This window comes from Protopterus annectens, chromosome 5.part0, assembly GCF_019279795.1.
Source record: "Protopterus annectens isolate FY-2018-M chromosome 5.part0, PAN1.0, whole genome shotgun sequence".
Taxonomy (NCBI): domain Eukaryota; kingdom Metazoa; phylum Chordata; order Ceratodontiformes; family Protopteridae; genus Protopterus; species Protopterus annectens.
This window is the reverse complement of record NC_056735.1, coordinates 1,520,909,027-1,520,924,477: the sequence shown is the minus strand read 5'-3', so window position 1 is coordinate 1,520,924,477 and position 15,451 is coordinate 1,520,909,027. Positions and strand designations below refer to the sequence as shown.

Sequence of the window (15,451 nt, the reverse complement as noted above, 5' to 3'; positions counted from 1 at the left end):
GTCAAAAATATATCACTTGCAAATAATAATATTTTAGATACTTAAGTACTGTAAATGTTGAATCTTTCAATGTTTTCATTATTTCTAACATAATTAGCAAACATTCCTATTAGCAAAGCAAACAAAAATAGAGGGGAAGTGTACAACCTTGCTTAGTACCCTTATTTCATTTGAAACCTTTTGAAAAGCAAGAAACAATTTTAACATAAGCTTTAGAATTAATATACAGATTTTTGATTATATTATTATTATAATATATTATAGATATTATATATTTTTGACCTATATAACAAATTTGTTTGGAACCAATCGATTTCAAAAGCTTTTAAAAAGATAAAACCAATTAATTTTATCAAAAGCCTTTTCAATGTCTTTATTTAGATGTATTTTATTTGTAAATCAAAGTTATTATTCTTTTAATATCTTGAATTTTCCAATTAATTATGGAACCAGTTTGATTTTTAGTGATTAGAAAATTAGTAATCTCTTTCAATCCATTTGATATGATAGAAACAAATATTGTATAATCAGTATTTAATAATGAAATTGGCCTGTATGAGAATGTTAGTTTTGGATTCTTACCAGGTTTTATGTTTGGGGAAGAATATTTCCAAGATAGGTGGAATATAATTCCCTTTTTGTGACAGTAAAAATACTTTGTGGTGCTTCCCTTTAGGAGGAGAACTGCCAGGACCTAACACACTCCCATCTCACACTTAAGTGTAAAAAAATCTGGTATTATTTTCTTCTTTCCTAAGGAGGACCCTCAGTGATCTCTGCTTTGGAGCTGTTTTCCTCTTAAGGAGTGCCAGATTCTAAAATCCTCCTTCTCTGCTCCTACCATTGCAGTTATGTGAGAAGCATTTAATTGTTAAAAATGGAAAACATATCTGTCAGTCACACCCCCTGATACCTTGCAGCTGAAGCTGTCTTCTACCCACCCTAGCTACACTGCTAATGTACAAGGAGGAAAAATTCAGAGACCCATATATGTTACAAGAGATATAGCAAAGTATGCATAACATGCAAATCACTGCATAATGACATGCAAATGAGTGCCATTATGTTACTGAGACTTGTTGTGCATGCAAATGATGAAATCAAACATGTCAGAGTGATTCTGAGAAGTATACATTAAGCACAAAGAATCATGGTGTTATCTATCTATTCTGATGTTTAAGGTTTCTGTGTATGGGAGCTTTATTCACACTCTGATGCTGGAAGTAGCATAATTAGCTGAACAGGAAGTACTAGTGACTACTTTCATGGATAATATCTAGAGTATTGCTCAACAACATCATCCATATCTCAGTCAGATCATACCATCACCTCCACAACCAAGACACTGCTGACCTGTACAATGTGGGCAGATGCACCATATAGAAGTAGACATGATACCCACACATAGAGGCAAATGCATGGCTTGCCTTTCCCAGTGGACAAACAAGGTCCATGTAACATTAACTATTCTTGCAATGGGTGTCTTTCAGCATCTAACAGGGACATGTTAGGAATTTTGTGGGTGTTAGCTTCACGGATCCCACATCAGTTCTTTGACATGCAGTACATGGAGGAGCACATATGGCATCCATAGGCAATAGTGATGAGAACTACCACAATGTAGGCATTCTACAACATAGCTCATTTCTCTGAAATCCTAGGGACACTGTTTGCATCTGTATTGTAGTCAAGGCTCCATCAGCTCCACATGGCATCAGTGGATGCCATGTGAGCTATGAAGGTCGACAGCAACTGTGTCTCCTCCATGATCCTGTATTCCATATTCCATATTACTCTGCATACACTGCAGGTCATCCCACAGTTCCTGCAGTATTTGCAAGTCGTCATGCAGGCCAAGAAACATAGAGACAATTTCTACCATAGTGTGTGTAGCAACTGTCTATGTCTGGATCACTGACTGTACACCCACTGATTGATACCAAATGTGGTATCTAGAAATGACTTTGCATTATGGCAGTAATGATCACCTACATGCCTATTCCCTATACTGGGTGCACGCACATCAGAAGCAGTGTGTAGATGATGGATGCCATCCATTGTGATGGAATCTCTGAGGTCTTTTGGGGTTCACACTAACAAGAAAGAATCTACAACTGCCATGTACCATTTGCTTGCATCCATCTTGCTTGCAGATAGTTGCTCACATAGCCAAGTGCCCGAATACCCAGCTGCTCATTTGTGCAGGTGTGCCTGATGGGCTTCCTGAGAACTACAAAATGTAGACAGGAGTGTGGTGTACCAGCAGAAATGCACAGAGCTGGCAGAGAGAATATGGAAAGTGCAGAAAGCATAGAAGACATTATATATATATATATATATATATATATATATATATATATATATATATATATATATATCTACAGGTGTGTACAGCTTAATGACCTTCTGCACAGCATCTGACCGCATTTACATCTGTAATGGACCTAAATCTGATCAGACTAACAAGAAAGAATCTACAACTGCCATGTACCATTTGCTTGCATCCATCTTGCTTGCAGATAGTTGCTCACATAGCCAAGTGCCTGAATACCCAGCTGCTCATTTGTGCAGGTGTGCCTGATGGGCTTCCTGAGAACTACAAAATGTAGACAGGAGTGTGGTGTACCAGCAGAAATGCACAGAGCTGGCAGAGAGAATATGGAAAGTGCAGAAAGCATAGAAGACATTATATATATATATATATATATATATATATATATATATATATATATATATATATATATATCTACAGGTGTGTACAGCTTAATGACCTTCTGCACAGCATCTGACCACATTTACATCTGTAATGGACCTAAATCTGATCAGACGTTGTGCAGAAATATGTTAAGTGAAGCACAATGTAAAGAACATGGTGTTTGCTTAACTTCCTTGTCTGTATATATATATATATATATATATATATATATATATATATATATATATATATATATATATATATATAGATATATATATATAGATATAGATATATATATATAGATAGATATATATATATATATCTATAGGTCTACTTTGTTTCACTGAAAACACACTTCACTGAAACTCATTTAATTGAAAACTCATTTCACTGAAAATCAGCTGCCTAAGCACAATTCACTGAAAGCTCACTTCACTGAAAACTCATTTGACTGAAACTCATTTCATTGAAAGGTATATGTCCTTTTCCCCATTGTAGTGTGATCCTGAAGTTAGTATATATAGTAAGGGGGTGTGGGGGCACAGCCCCCCACATTGGGGTATGTGGGGGGAATAGCCCCCCACATATTTTAAATGTTGGAAGCCATAGACATAGATACTTACAAGTTGAATGAATAACTCTTTCCAGTAGATAATATATACCCAAACTATGGGGGGGCTATGCCCCCCATAGTTTGGGTATATATTATCTTCTGGAAAGAGTTGTTCATTCAACTTGTAAGTATCCATGTCTATGGGGGGGCTATGCCCCCCACATCCTCCCAGTGTGGGGGCTGTGCCCCCCACACCCCTCCTTACTATATATACTAACTCCAGGATCGCACTATAGTGGGGAACAGGGCATATACCTTTCAAGTAAATGAGTTTCAGTAAAATGAGTTTTCAGTGACGTGAGCTTTCAGTAAATTGTGCTCAGGCAACTGATTTCCAGTGAAATGAGTTTTCAATGAAATGAGTTTCAGTGAAGTGTGTTTTCAGTGAAATGAAGTAGACCCATATATATATATATATATATATATATATATATATATATACATAGAGAGAGATAGAAAAGGAAGCCAAGGCTTTGCCAGGATGTTTATCATCTCAATGGTGTCCAGGTGTATGTGAGCAGTGTAAGGCAGACAGGAAAGCATAAACTAATTCTGGATGGTTATAACTGCCATATGGGGTGGGAGGCTAATGGCAAAAGATGATAGCATTGTGCCCTGAACAGGAAAAGTAAATGCCATGGATGAGCTGTCATACTTACTCTAGACATAGGAGAGGAGCTAATTCAGACTTGCCAGCATCATCACCCCCTGTGGCAGTGAGTATGTAAGCTGCTGAATTCCTGAGTGCTGTGAGAAAACTGGCTGCTTCCACAAAGGATGCTCCATTGGTAAGGTTACCATTTGAAAACTGATCTTGAGATAGTGCAAAACGTACAAGAAAAGCATGCTATGGAGCTGATGATCAACAGGAAAAGAGCAGCACACAGTGATGATACACCCAGTAAGCCACTGTGTACATATCAGATATTGACTCTGCAGACTACTCCTTCGGAGAAGGAATGCTCCATGTACACCAAGGCTATGATGAGGAAGAAAGCATTACAATGCTTTTGATGATTGCTAGACAGCACCTAACAAACCTGCCATACTACAGCTATCATTTACAGATAATGTTATACAATACATGGAAAGGTAACAACAGGGTCTAATATCAGAGTGCCATCTATGGTGTGTGCCTCGATGAGCAGAAAGCCACAGCCTGCATATGCCTATAAAACCGTACTAAACATTTAATCAGGGACCCTTTCTTGACCCAGCATTACTTTAATCACCTGTTCCACTGCAGCAAATCCATGCTCTGTCTTGGGGTGCACATACTTCTACAATGTGTTCTTTTCCCAAGGGTTTCATTCGCTCCTGATGTGAAGCCTTATTTTAATCAATAGTTTGCAGTCCTTTAATATTAAACTAACAACATTTGAGAAGTCCAGGCACAACATAGTACACTATTACATTCTTCTTGCTATTCTGTAGTTGTCTGGCCCGGAAAAAGGCAAGATTTTACTCTCCTCCTAGGCATTATACCGATTTTAACTAATTCTCAGTATGCATAATGTGCTCAAACATGAATACAGCTTGAGCATAGCACACATGTATAAACCAGGAAATGATTGTCTTGTGACAATAACATGAAACAAGCATTTGGTACATGTACAGATGTAGTAGATTCACACTACATCGAGTGTGAAATGCACATGATGCCAGAGATTCGGCCTGCCCTTTGACTGTTACCACATATGCAGTTTCACTTGCATAAATCACTTATTAGGTTTCATTTTGAGTATTATGATGCTACTTGCATACACAATGAATAATATAATAATAAATAAATCATACATATAAACAATCCTAAACAGTATTAGGTATGCATTAACAAACTTAAAATCTGAGAAGAAAACCATAGTCCACACAGAGACTGAGAAAGCAGATAGAAACTTTGCCTGTATCTTTAGCCAGCACTTGACTGATGCAACAATCTCTGTCTTACAACATTCCAAGACAAAAACTGTAGGCATATGCACTACTAAAGATCTGCCTCCTGGCTTGTTTAAATTGCAAAAAATGAATGCTGATCAAATAAAAAAAACTACGACAAAAGTTAAAATCTGCTTCTCTTGCAACCAGATCACCTTCCCTCAGCAGCCTGAGACCATAGCCTATCCAACCACAATTCTTGTCAACATGTGCTTCTCTGAACTCTATATTTCAAAAGATGAGCAAGCAATTTTACATAATACCTCTTTGCAAAGGAGGTGCACAAAATAACCTTTCCAACTACAGACCTACTGCTACTACTCTTAAAAAATGTATATGAAAGCAACTCTTACAAATAACTTACTATCACCCACTCAACATGAATTTTGATCAAGCAATTGCACTGAAACCGCTCTATTATCCCTTCTCAGTACTACTAATAATTGCATAAAAAAAACTGTGTCTCTAATTTCCTAGACCTTTCCAAGGCTTTTGATCTGGTATCTCACCCTGTCCTTCTCCAGAGATTAATCAAACTGTACCTCAGCTCTAACACTTTAGTATGATTCCAAGGTTAACTTCTCAAATCAATCTCAGTTAATTACATGGTCACAAACATTTTCTGACGTTCAACCCATTACCATAGGTGTTTACAGGGAACCATATCTGGAGCTGTCCTTTTTAGCATTTTTAATGACATGTATACTACAATACCCAATGCTAAGTTAGCACAATGCATAGATGATTTCATCCACTTCTCTTCCAACACCTCCCCTGATTATCTACAACATGCTACTTTGCAGAATTTACACATATGGAACAACGGCTTATTGAATCACAGCATCTTTTAAATGCCAATAAAACAAAGATAATCTTATCTGAACGTAGACACATTGCCAGTACTTCACAAATCAATACTATAAATAAAGGTGCTACTTATGCCAAAATTCTTGAAATTATTATTGACCAGAAATTGTACTGCAACAAATATATACACTATTTCACATCAGAAACTCACAAAAAGTAGGTATGCCCCCCAAATCTAAACTCTGTTGCTCAGAAGTAATACAACAAACGTTGCTGAAATAACACTCCTACTTATCATACCAAACACATCTGTTCTAACCAAAATCTCGAAACGTCACCAGCAAAATATGTAACAAACTTGCAGCAAAAGTGCCTAATAAAACCTAAAGCTTCAAAGCTTTACAAAAAAATCAATGGTTAGAGCTAAATAATGTATTGACTTTTAATAAGCTAAATACTACACACAATATATTATTTAAACCAAAGATGCATTCATCAATAGCCACTGTTTTTAATAAATATATTCAACCACAAAACTAAGATCACAAATCCAGAATTGGTTAGTGGTAACCAAATTAACCATCATCGAAATTCCTTATATTCTGTACCTCTATCCAAGCTATGGACCTCTGTACCTCTGGAGTTAAGAAATGAAACCAACTATAATAGATTTCCCTACAAATTAAAAACTTAGTTAGCTTCAAATTGGCATTGATCTTATACCTGAAGTCCCTTTATTATTTCTCTTTAAGTCCTGCCTCTTTGCAAATGTACCTTAGTTTCAATCATCTCCAGACTGTCAATTCCTTCCTACTATCATCTCTACTCCTTGTCTATATCTAGTTCTCACTCTTTTTTATACTCTTATGCAAATGTTATTTAGCATCCTAAATGTAAACCATGTACAAGCTACTGATGCACATAATATTTTGTAATTAATTTGTGTAATGCAAACTGCAGAGGTTTTCTCCCTGGATCTGTGATGTAAATGGGATTACTCAGACTAGCAAGGTAAACAAACAGAATGAATGAATAAATATGTAAATAAGTGTTGTCTGGCAGTTGGCTCAGAGAATTAAGGAGCTGTTAACGAGTTGTTTCCTGTGGTCCAGTGATGCAAGATTTGATTTTCTCAGCTTCCATTTCCTATCTGTGTGACTCTGACCAAGTCACTTAACCAGACATCGCTCCTAGGATGAGTCTGAAAATGGTCTATGAAGATCAGTGTTCCACTCCAGAAAACAAATACAAATAACTAAATAAGTAACTATGTATCCTCTATCTTCCTTGGCTTATCAAAAGCCTTTCATATGGTTTCTCTTTCTAAACTTCCAAATGTTCTCTCAGATGTAAAATTTTGCAGTTTAACTCTTAGCTAGTTCCAGGATTATCTTACTGGGCTAAGAGGTTGAGAAGTATGCTACATGTGTGTAAGGCCTTCAGTCTCCCAAGTGGTAAACTTTTCCATTTGTTATCTTCTTGTGGGCCCAAGGAAAAATATGCAAAAATCAGTCAATGTGCATGCATGACTATGTGTGGATATCCCATATGAGTATACACTGCCTCCAACACTAATAAGAGGTTCACATACCTGTTCCTTGTTGTGAGGTGACACTTCCTCCTTTTTATACATACTCCAACTGGGAGCCTGCTATCATGACACCCCTTCCTGCAACAATGTTCTGAATCCTTGAAAAACACTGCATACCCATCCTCCCCTATAAAATGCATTAATATACTTTACCCAATGTACATGCTATGGCATGTCTTGCCTTTTGTGTGAATTACCACTGGTGTGCCCTCCACACATTGCCTGACTGGACAGCATCATGATATTCTGACATTTCTACAACCACATGCAGCCATTTCTGTATGTCTGTGTTATTGTCATCCACCATGAGTGTACAGTACATTGACGGGTTACATTACCAGGTGTCTTATCTTTTTTTCAGTATAACTATTTCACTTAATTCAAATTCCGCTGTCCTAATGCAGTAAACTCTTTATTCCATGCTTGCTCATATTCATGCAGTCTCTTAAGGCAGTGCTGCATTTTATCATGCTAATTTAGGCCTCGTGGCATGGCAGTTATGTTCACGAGGGAATTTCTTGTCTCTCAACTGATACCACAATACACCATACTGTCATCATAGATGTCACTATCCTACTCATCCCTACCTGTCAATAAAAGGTCTATGCTTAAAGTCTTTTGATCCTCTGTGGGCACCATGGAATAGTTCTGCATTCTCTGTCCACTCTCTTGTTTGGGGAGATCCACAAAACAGGTGACACTTCCTGGCACCTGGATGCTGGCTTCTTTAATATGTTAGTCAAGTTCAGTTGCAGAGAATCCTGGTTGAATGCTCCTGTCTGGCACACTCCACTTTCCTTCACTGAGAATGAATCAAGACACAGTAACAAAGGCACTAGCATGGAATACTCAATGGCATTAACAGCAATAACAGATACAGCAATAATAATAATAATAATACTAATGACAACTATGGCTAACAATATCAGTAACACATGCATTTATTTTCATTTTCTATTAAAAGGGCTATTCCTACACAGGCAAGTGACATCTAAGATGCACCAGCAACTGGATGCCTATATCACAAAAGCCTTCCTTCATGTGTAGCTGAGTCTCACAAACAGGAAGTCCCAACTATCTGGCCACCAGAGGCATGGCTTGCACATGATATCAGCCACAAAGGTAACAGATGTCTGCGTGCGGTGGCCTGTAGGACTGAGTGACATCTTCCATGTACCCTGCCCCATCACCCGTCCATGTGTTAACCCACCTTGTGGGTCACTACAGTCATCCCAACCACCAAGTGTTCACCCTCTGTCAGTACATGTCCATCCACTGATGTTCCCATTTGTTTGTGTTAATTCCACCTCTGCCTTTCTATGTTTGCATTTTATGTCTGTTTTTGTGCCATTGCACCCATCTTTTCTTCCTCTGTCCCTCCATCAAGCATTCCTCTGTACCTTTCCCAGCTACCCCCTTCTTGTATAAAAATAGGAGACTCTCCCACAGAAAAGCATCCTCCCCAAGTTCCCAAGTTACTCATGTGTGTTTTCCTCTGCTTTTTAATTCTCTCCTCACATCTATTTTTTTTACTTTTTTGTTCCCACTTTCCTCCATATTTATATGATAAACTGGGTGAGCCATTTGCAATTGGTGCCTTTGTACATATGGCAATGATAGGGAGCATCTATTGCGTGCATGAGCATATATAGTCTTGTACACATTTGGGTACTCCTTCTGCAACAATGACCACTCCAATCGCATGCAACTTTGATAGCAGGACTCCTACACTCAGACTGCCTAATGCCACTTGTCCCTGTAATGCAGCTCCACTAATTTCCTATGCACTCTCTTTCACCAGCTACGAGTGCAATAAAATGCCTGATTCGTATATAAGCAGCTGCAGACCATGTTGCAAACTGGAATCCTTGAAAAGATCCAAAGTAGTTGTTTGTGAATTCCAGCAAATACATTTTCAGCAAAACTTCAAGGTATACAAGTATTCTCTCCCTTTCAGTCTCATGATTTTTCCATTGTATGGATTATTCACTTAAACTAAACCTTTCTTTTCACCCCCTTACACATTAATCAAGAGTATTTTAAAAAAGATAGTCCAAGAACATATTGTCAGAAATAAAAAAAGTGTAAAATTGTGTAATATTCAGTTCAGTATATATGAGGAACTCATTAAGCCCTCCAATCTGCCACGATTTTGCTTTAGTTCTACCACTTTCTCAGAGATATCTCTCTGAAGGCATACATTTAGCTTTTACTTGAATCACTGTTTTTTGCAAACTGCTTTGGGAATTGCAAACACATTTTTATTTTATCTGAAGCTTAAAGTACTTTATCTGAAAAAGTCATAATATTGCAAGAAAATGTAATTTCTCACATCAGGCGAATACAAAGTTTCATTTATTGGACTGTGGAAACTCATTAAAACGGATTAAGTCATTTTCTCTTTAAAATAAAGAAGTTTGATCATAGAACATCAAAGATCATTAAGAAACTGTTGTCATTACATTTTAGACTTTTGCATGTCATGCCTACAGTGATTATTTGTGACTTGGTAGCTGTTTAATTAAGATAAATACTTAAATATGTATGTACACTGCAAATATGAGTCCTACATGTCAGTATTCACATCTGGACACTCTGCACTGGCTTTACTCTAACAGCTTTAGAGGATAAGAATTTGAATTCTACGAGTGACTGAAACTTGACAGACTGCAGTGGAATTTGAATTCTGTTTATCAGTGAAGGTGGGGAAAACTACACCTCCAGCTTGTAAGACTTTACCCCCTGCAGCCCAAAGCTTAATGTAAATGACAGAAAATCAGTACATCTTAAGGAAAGGGAACCTTCTCTGTTGTACTCTTCTTATAAAGGGTACATTTTTACACTAAGTTGCAGTCACAAAAGTGTCTGTCATGTGCAGTGTATACTACATTGTTCAGTGTTTCAGATGTAAGTCAAAATAATAATGCAACAGGGTATTTTCTTTTTGCAAACCAATTGCATCATATCCTTGCTGGCACACTAAGGCATAATCATGCTCTTTCTTGAATAAGTAGTTTTGCTAACTAAATGCAGATACTGCCTAATAAATGGAACCTTACAGTGAGTACAGTTTCAACAACTAAATGTGATGAATGTATAGCAATGGAAATACAGCACAATCAAGTGGAATACCAACCATGTGAAGGGGCTGCTATGGATGCTTGTATGCTAGCAGCGCATAACACACCTGGTTGCTGCCACTTGCTCAAAAAAGCAAGAGTTCAAATTCCCACTACCCTACTCTCCCATTTCTACATAGCCCTCCCAACAGCCGATTCGATAAATTATGTACCACTACCAGAATATAAACCCTAGCCATAAAAGTCCCAGCCATTTCCCAACCCAACTTCTCATTCCTTTACCATAAACCTCTAGTCCTCCTCCCTAACCCCAAAATCTCCAGTTGCTTCGTAACCCTTAAATGCCAAGTCCCCTCCATAAAACTTAGTTCCCCAGTCAGTCCTCTAAATTTAAAACTCCCCTTCTGCTCCCTAACCCTAAAACTCCTATCCCATTCCCTAACCCTAAAATCCTCCTCCTGCACCCTAATCCTGCTGCCTAACCTTAAAGGTCTCCTAACACTCCCTAATCCTAAACCCTGTTCCTGCTCCCTCCCCATAGCTGCATGGCCAAACTCATATCTGACTTCAAGTATGAGCAGCAGCCCCATAAGCTGCAAGGTGCTCTAGTCACTGGCTTCAAGATAGTGGTTTGGAGCACTTGGGACTTGAGCACCTGTAGAACACCTATGTCAAGTCATGTACATTAAGGAAAAAGTCAATCTAAGAGATTAATATCTGCATATTGTACTCGACAAGATGGAACCTCATCTAGGTGTAGGGTGAGATGGCATAACAGTTAATGGCTTTACCTCACAGATACAAGGTACAAGGATTGATTTTGATCTCTGGTTATTGGCTAGACTAGAAATAGTCTGCAGACAGATAGCCTGGTATTTACCTATGAAGTCATAAAGAATAACTGCAGCATTAGATATCGCACTGTATTTGACAAGGGAAGGTAGAGAACCACCTGAAGAATCTGCTGAGACCAAAGTAAAAACCTCACAGATGCCAGAAAGTCAGGCAACAAGGTTAAATGTTAAGGTTAAAGGTTAAGGGTTGACACATGGACTCCCCATACTCTGGAATGGGCTACCTATACATGTCAGGCAGAGAGCCTCAATGGCCCTCTTCAAGAGGAACCTTGACGATTGGATGGAAGATAGGAAATTCCCCCTGGGGATCACATCAGTAGCCCTGCTAGACAGGGGTCCAGGAAAGCAAATATTTGTGGGAAGCAACAGCCAGGGAATTGTTATGGCTAGGCTTGTATAGGCCCTAGGGCTGATAGCCTAGTACCTACCTATGAACCTATGAACCTAAATGATTTTTGAATGAAAACTCTTTACAGAAATATCAGTGGCTAAATACAAAAAAAAAAGAAAAAAATTATAAAATGGATTCTGGACCTATGGATGGATACTGCAAAACAAATGTCTGAGCAATGTGTTCTGTTCTTAATGGACCAACAAGCAAGTTGTTCCTGTTTGCTTTTTGCCTTTACAGCTTGTCACAATGAGTAGAACAACTCTGAGGAGTCATAGCAAAGGTACAAACTGTGAAATGCCACAGTACTGCTAACATAAATCAAAGTATGTTTATATACATTGGAATATGTGTTACAAACTCATAACATTATTGTAGAAACTGGTTATATGCAAGTCATGCTAATTTTAACATAAAACAGCTGTGTTCCTGCAGAATGCAAACTGGTAGACAATAGTTACAGATACGTCACACAGCAGTGCGCATTTATTTGAAAGTCTTCATATCACTGACCAGATAACCACATAATCATCTATTTTACATTTTAAGCAATTAAGTGCCCCTTTTCTAAATCCAGTTGTAAGTACTGTTTAAAATAACTGCTACTAATCCTGTTTATTGCTTTCGTTCATACAATGTAATAATATGCCATTCACTGGAGTAGTGAAATTTCTGTATAGAAAGGTACAATTCTTTTTATCTTTGGAAATTACAAATACCAAAGTACATCGCACATATTTATTTACTTGCTTTTTTAATTATTTATTCATTTGCACTTCTGCTTCTTAAGTAGCCTGCAGTGCCCTAAACATAACTGTTTGTCATTAGGTTCCTTCTCTGTGTATATGTTAAGGTTAAGTGACTTGTCTGAAGTCAGGCATTGTGTAAATTTCAGTATGTAAAATGTATTTAGCTTTTCTGCCTCATGAAATAATGCTTGTTTATGAATTGGACTAATATGGGTTCTGCCAACGAAAACAGCAGAGGCCAGTTCTACGGAAGAGTGTTTAAAATAGTTTCAGAGCAACAAAATAAGACAATTCAGTCATTTGCAACATTGCTAATATGCTGTAAGATGTACCCATTCAGTATTACTAATAATGTTATCAGCTAAATTCCAAAAATTATTGAACTACTGATTTGTAAAATATGGACAGCATTAGAAATGAGAAAAATAGAAACATAAGTGCTTTGTCATGTTAAATAGATCTGTGTTCATTCTTTTATAATGCAATTAATTGCATGTCATAAAACACATTTTATAAGAATACAACAGTAGCATACATTTCCTCACTTTGCAACAACAAAGTGTTCATGACAGATTTGTCTGTTTAGAAACACATCAGCTTGCATTTCTTGTTCATGCACGTGCAATGTGCAAGTGTTTTCTTGCATTTGTGAAATCACCAGCTGTTAGCAGTCTAGAAACTAAGTTCTCAGAAATGCTGGGCAAAGAAACTGCTTAACATGCATAGTTATAGTCAGCATTGGGCATATGTTTAATGCTGACTCTGCAAATGAGGAGTTTTAAATGCTGCAACTTCCTATCATATTTGCACACTAGACTACAGCAAGTCTGCATACTGGAAATATTATACAAGAAATGCAATTATCCCACAAGAATGCCCTATTGGCTCCAAAAACAGCATAATGGAAATGCACTGACAATGAAACTTTTTTGTCTACACAGCTCAGCAAAATGATTAAGTATGACATATCATTACCATCCACTTGCAACATATCACACAGCAGAAACTTTGCAATAATTGTAAGTGAACAAACCAAGGTATAAACAGTTACATAATTTCCAAGAATTATTTATAACATACTTATGTATTTGGGAAAGTGCATAGAATATTTTGGGTATTTATATCCTTTTACTTGAAGCATGTATGTTATTTATTCTAATGCTCATAAAGGTTGGGGAATAAAGTTAGAATGAAATGCCTACCTTGTCCCTCAGAAGGCAACACGGCTCTACGTGTCCTCATAGCACTTACAGTCATTGGAACCTCCTCCTGGCTATAAGACATCCACCTGTCCTCCAGATGTGTTCCTGCTGTCTGCTGTTGAGATGAAACAAAAAATAAAATCAGATGCTACCATTGTTTCTTTTTTTTCTTTCTTTCTCCAAGAGCAGCATAATTAACGCACAGCATAGGTAAGATGGACTGTTCAGAACTCACCTTATCTCCCTGTTGCTGAGCGACATTCCTCAATTTATCATCAGAGACAGGCAAGCTCACTTGTTCCGCTGATCTTCTGTTACAGTCCAGCTTTTCTTGGAGAGCCTTTAATTCTGCTTTCACTTTAAGAACTTGATACAGAGAAGCTGCAGCAACACAGCAAGAAACTAAAGCTGCAAAAAGCAGAACTGCTGATATAATGACACACTTCTGGAAGGGCTCCACAGAACCATACTTTTGGCGGATTATGTGAAGGCACTCAATGGACTTCATCCTTTCCCTTTATGTCTCAACAAGAGGATGTGGAAGGTTCTACACGTCTTCTTGTTGTGGTATCCATTTTTGCCAGCTGAACTACTAAATTCAATACATCCAAACTGACTGGCCAAAAATAGCAAATCATTTCCTGTCATATGAGGGCTGTCGTACCTCTGTTTAAAAAGTAGCTTTATAGTTTACTGAATTTGAAGCTGTGATAATTAAAAGATAGCCAGCACACTTTACTGTAAAATATAACAGGTATGAGTAAAAATAAGCTTCATGTATACCATCACCACAATAATAATACACAGGTTTCTTTGTGTTACTAGAAATACACTGTTTCTATTATCGACCCTAAATACCTACATTTTAGTAAAATGCTGATTGTTAAAAAATGCTGCTTACATGTAGGTTTTTGCTAATACTACACCAGCCTGTTATTGCATGTATTCTCTGGGTCTGTGGGAAGCAATAAGATGCCACAGGAGTACAATGTACTGTGATCTACCCAGGAATAGTTTAAACAACAGTATAGTACAACTAAAACATACATGCAAGTTCATGATTAAGTTTTAAGAACTTTTCTTCTGTGGTTTTCACAATTAACACAAAGTCTTTGATTTAGTGTTTTATGTCTGCAGAATGTTGGAGTACAGCTAGCACATAATTATGTTTGGAGTTCCAGTTTACTGGCTGCAAAAGTTAATTGTGGCTTTAAGCCTATCACGGTGCTTATCATATGTATGTCTATCCCCCTGTCCTCAAATAATAACTATACCTATAATCATTCATAAGGATTTTTTTTTCATTAACTAAACATCATCCAGTCAGATAAGGGTGCAAAAAGAAGCTACCAGAATGGTACATGCAATGGAGACCAGAGGATATGATCAGGGACTAGAGGAGTTAAGTTATTTTCCCTACAGAGCAGAGGATACAGGAGGGACATGATGCATGTGTATAACCTTATCTTAAGTGGATGTGATGGGGTCATTCTGAATGGGAAGAGTAGATTCAGGAGGGGAAGGGCACAGG

General features: G+C 37.6%; 1 protein-coding gene across 1 annotated transcript in view; it reads right to left on the bottom strand.

Moving 5' to 3' along the window:
- TNFSF13B (TNF superfamily member 13b) overlaps positions 1-14,545 on the bottom strand; it is an 832,311-nt gene extending 817,766 nt beyond the window's left edge. Inside the window, exons 1-2 of the mRNA XM_044071346.1 lie at positions 14,156-14,545; positions 13,921-14,035 (exon numbers count right to left, since the gene is read on the bottom strand). Coding sequence (XP_043927281.1) covers positions 13,921-14,035; positions 14,156-14,428 — 388 coding nt within the window. The 5' untranslated portion in view covers positions 14,429-14,545. The remainder of the gene's footprint in view (positions 1-13,920; positions 14,036-14,155) is intronic.
- Between the last annotated feature and the right edge of the window lie 906 nt (positions 14,546-15,451).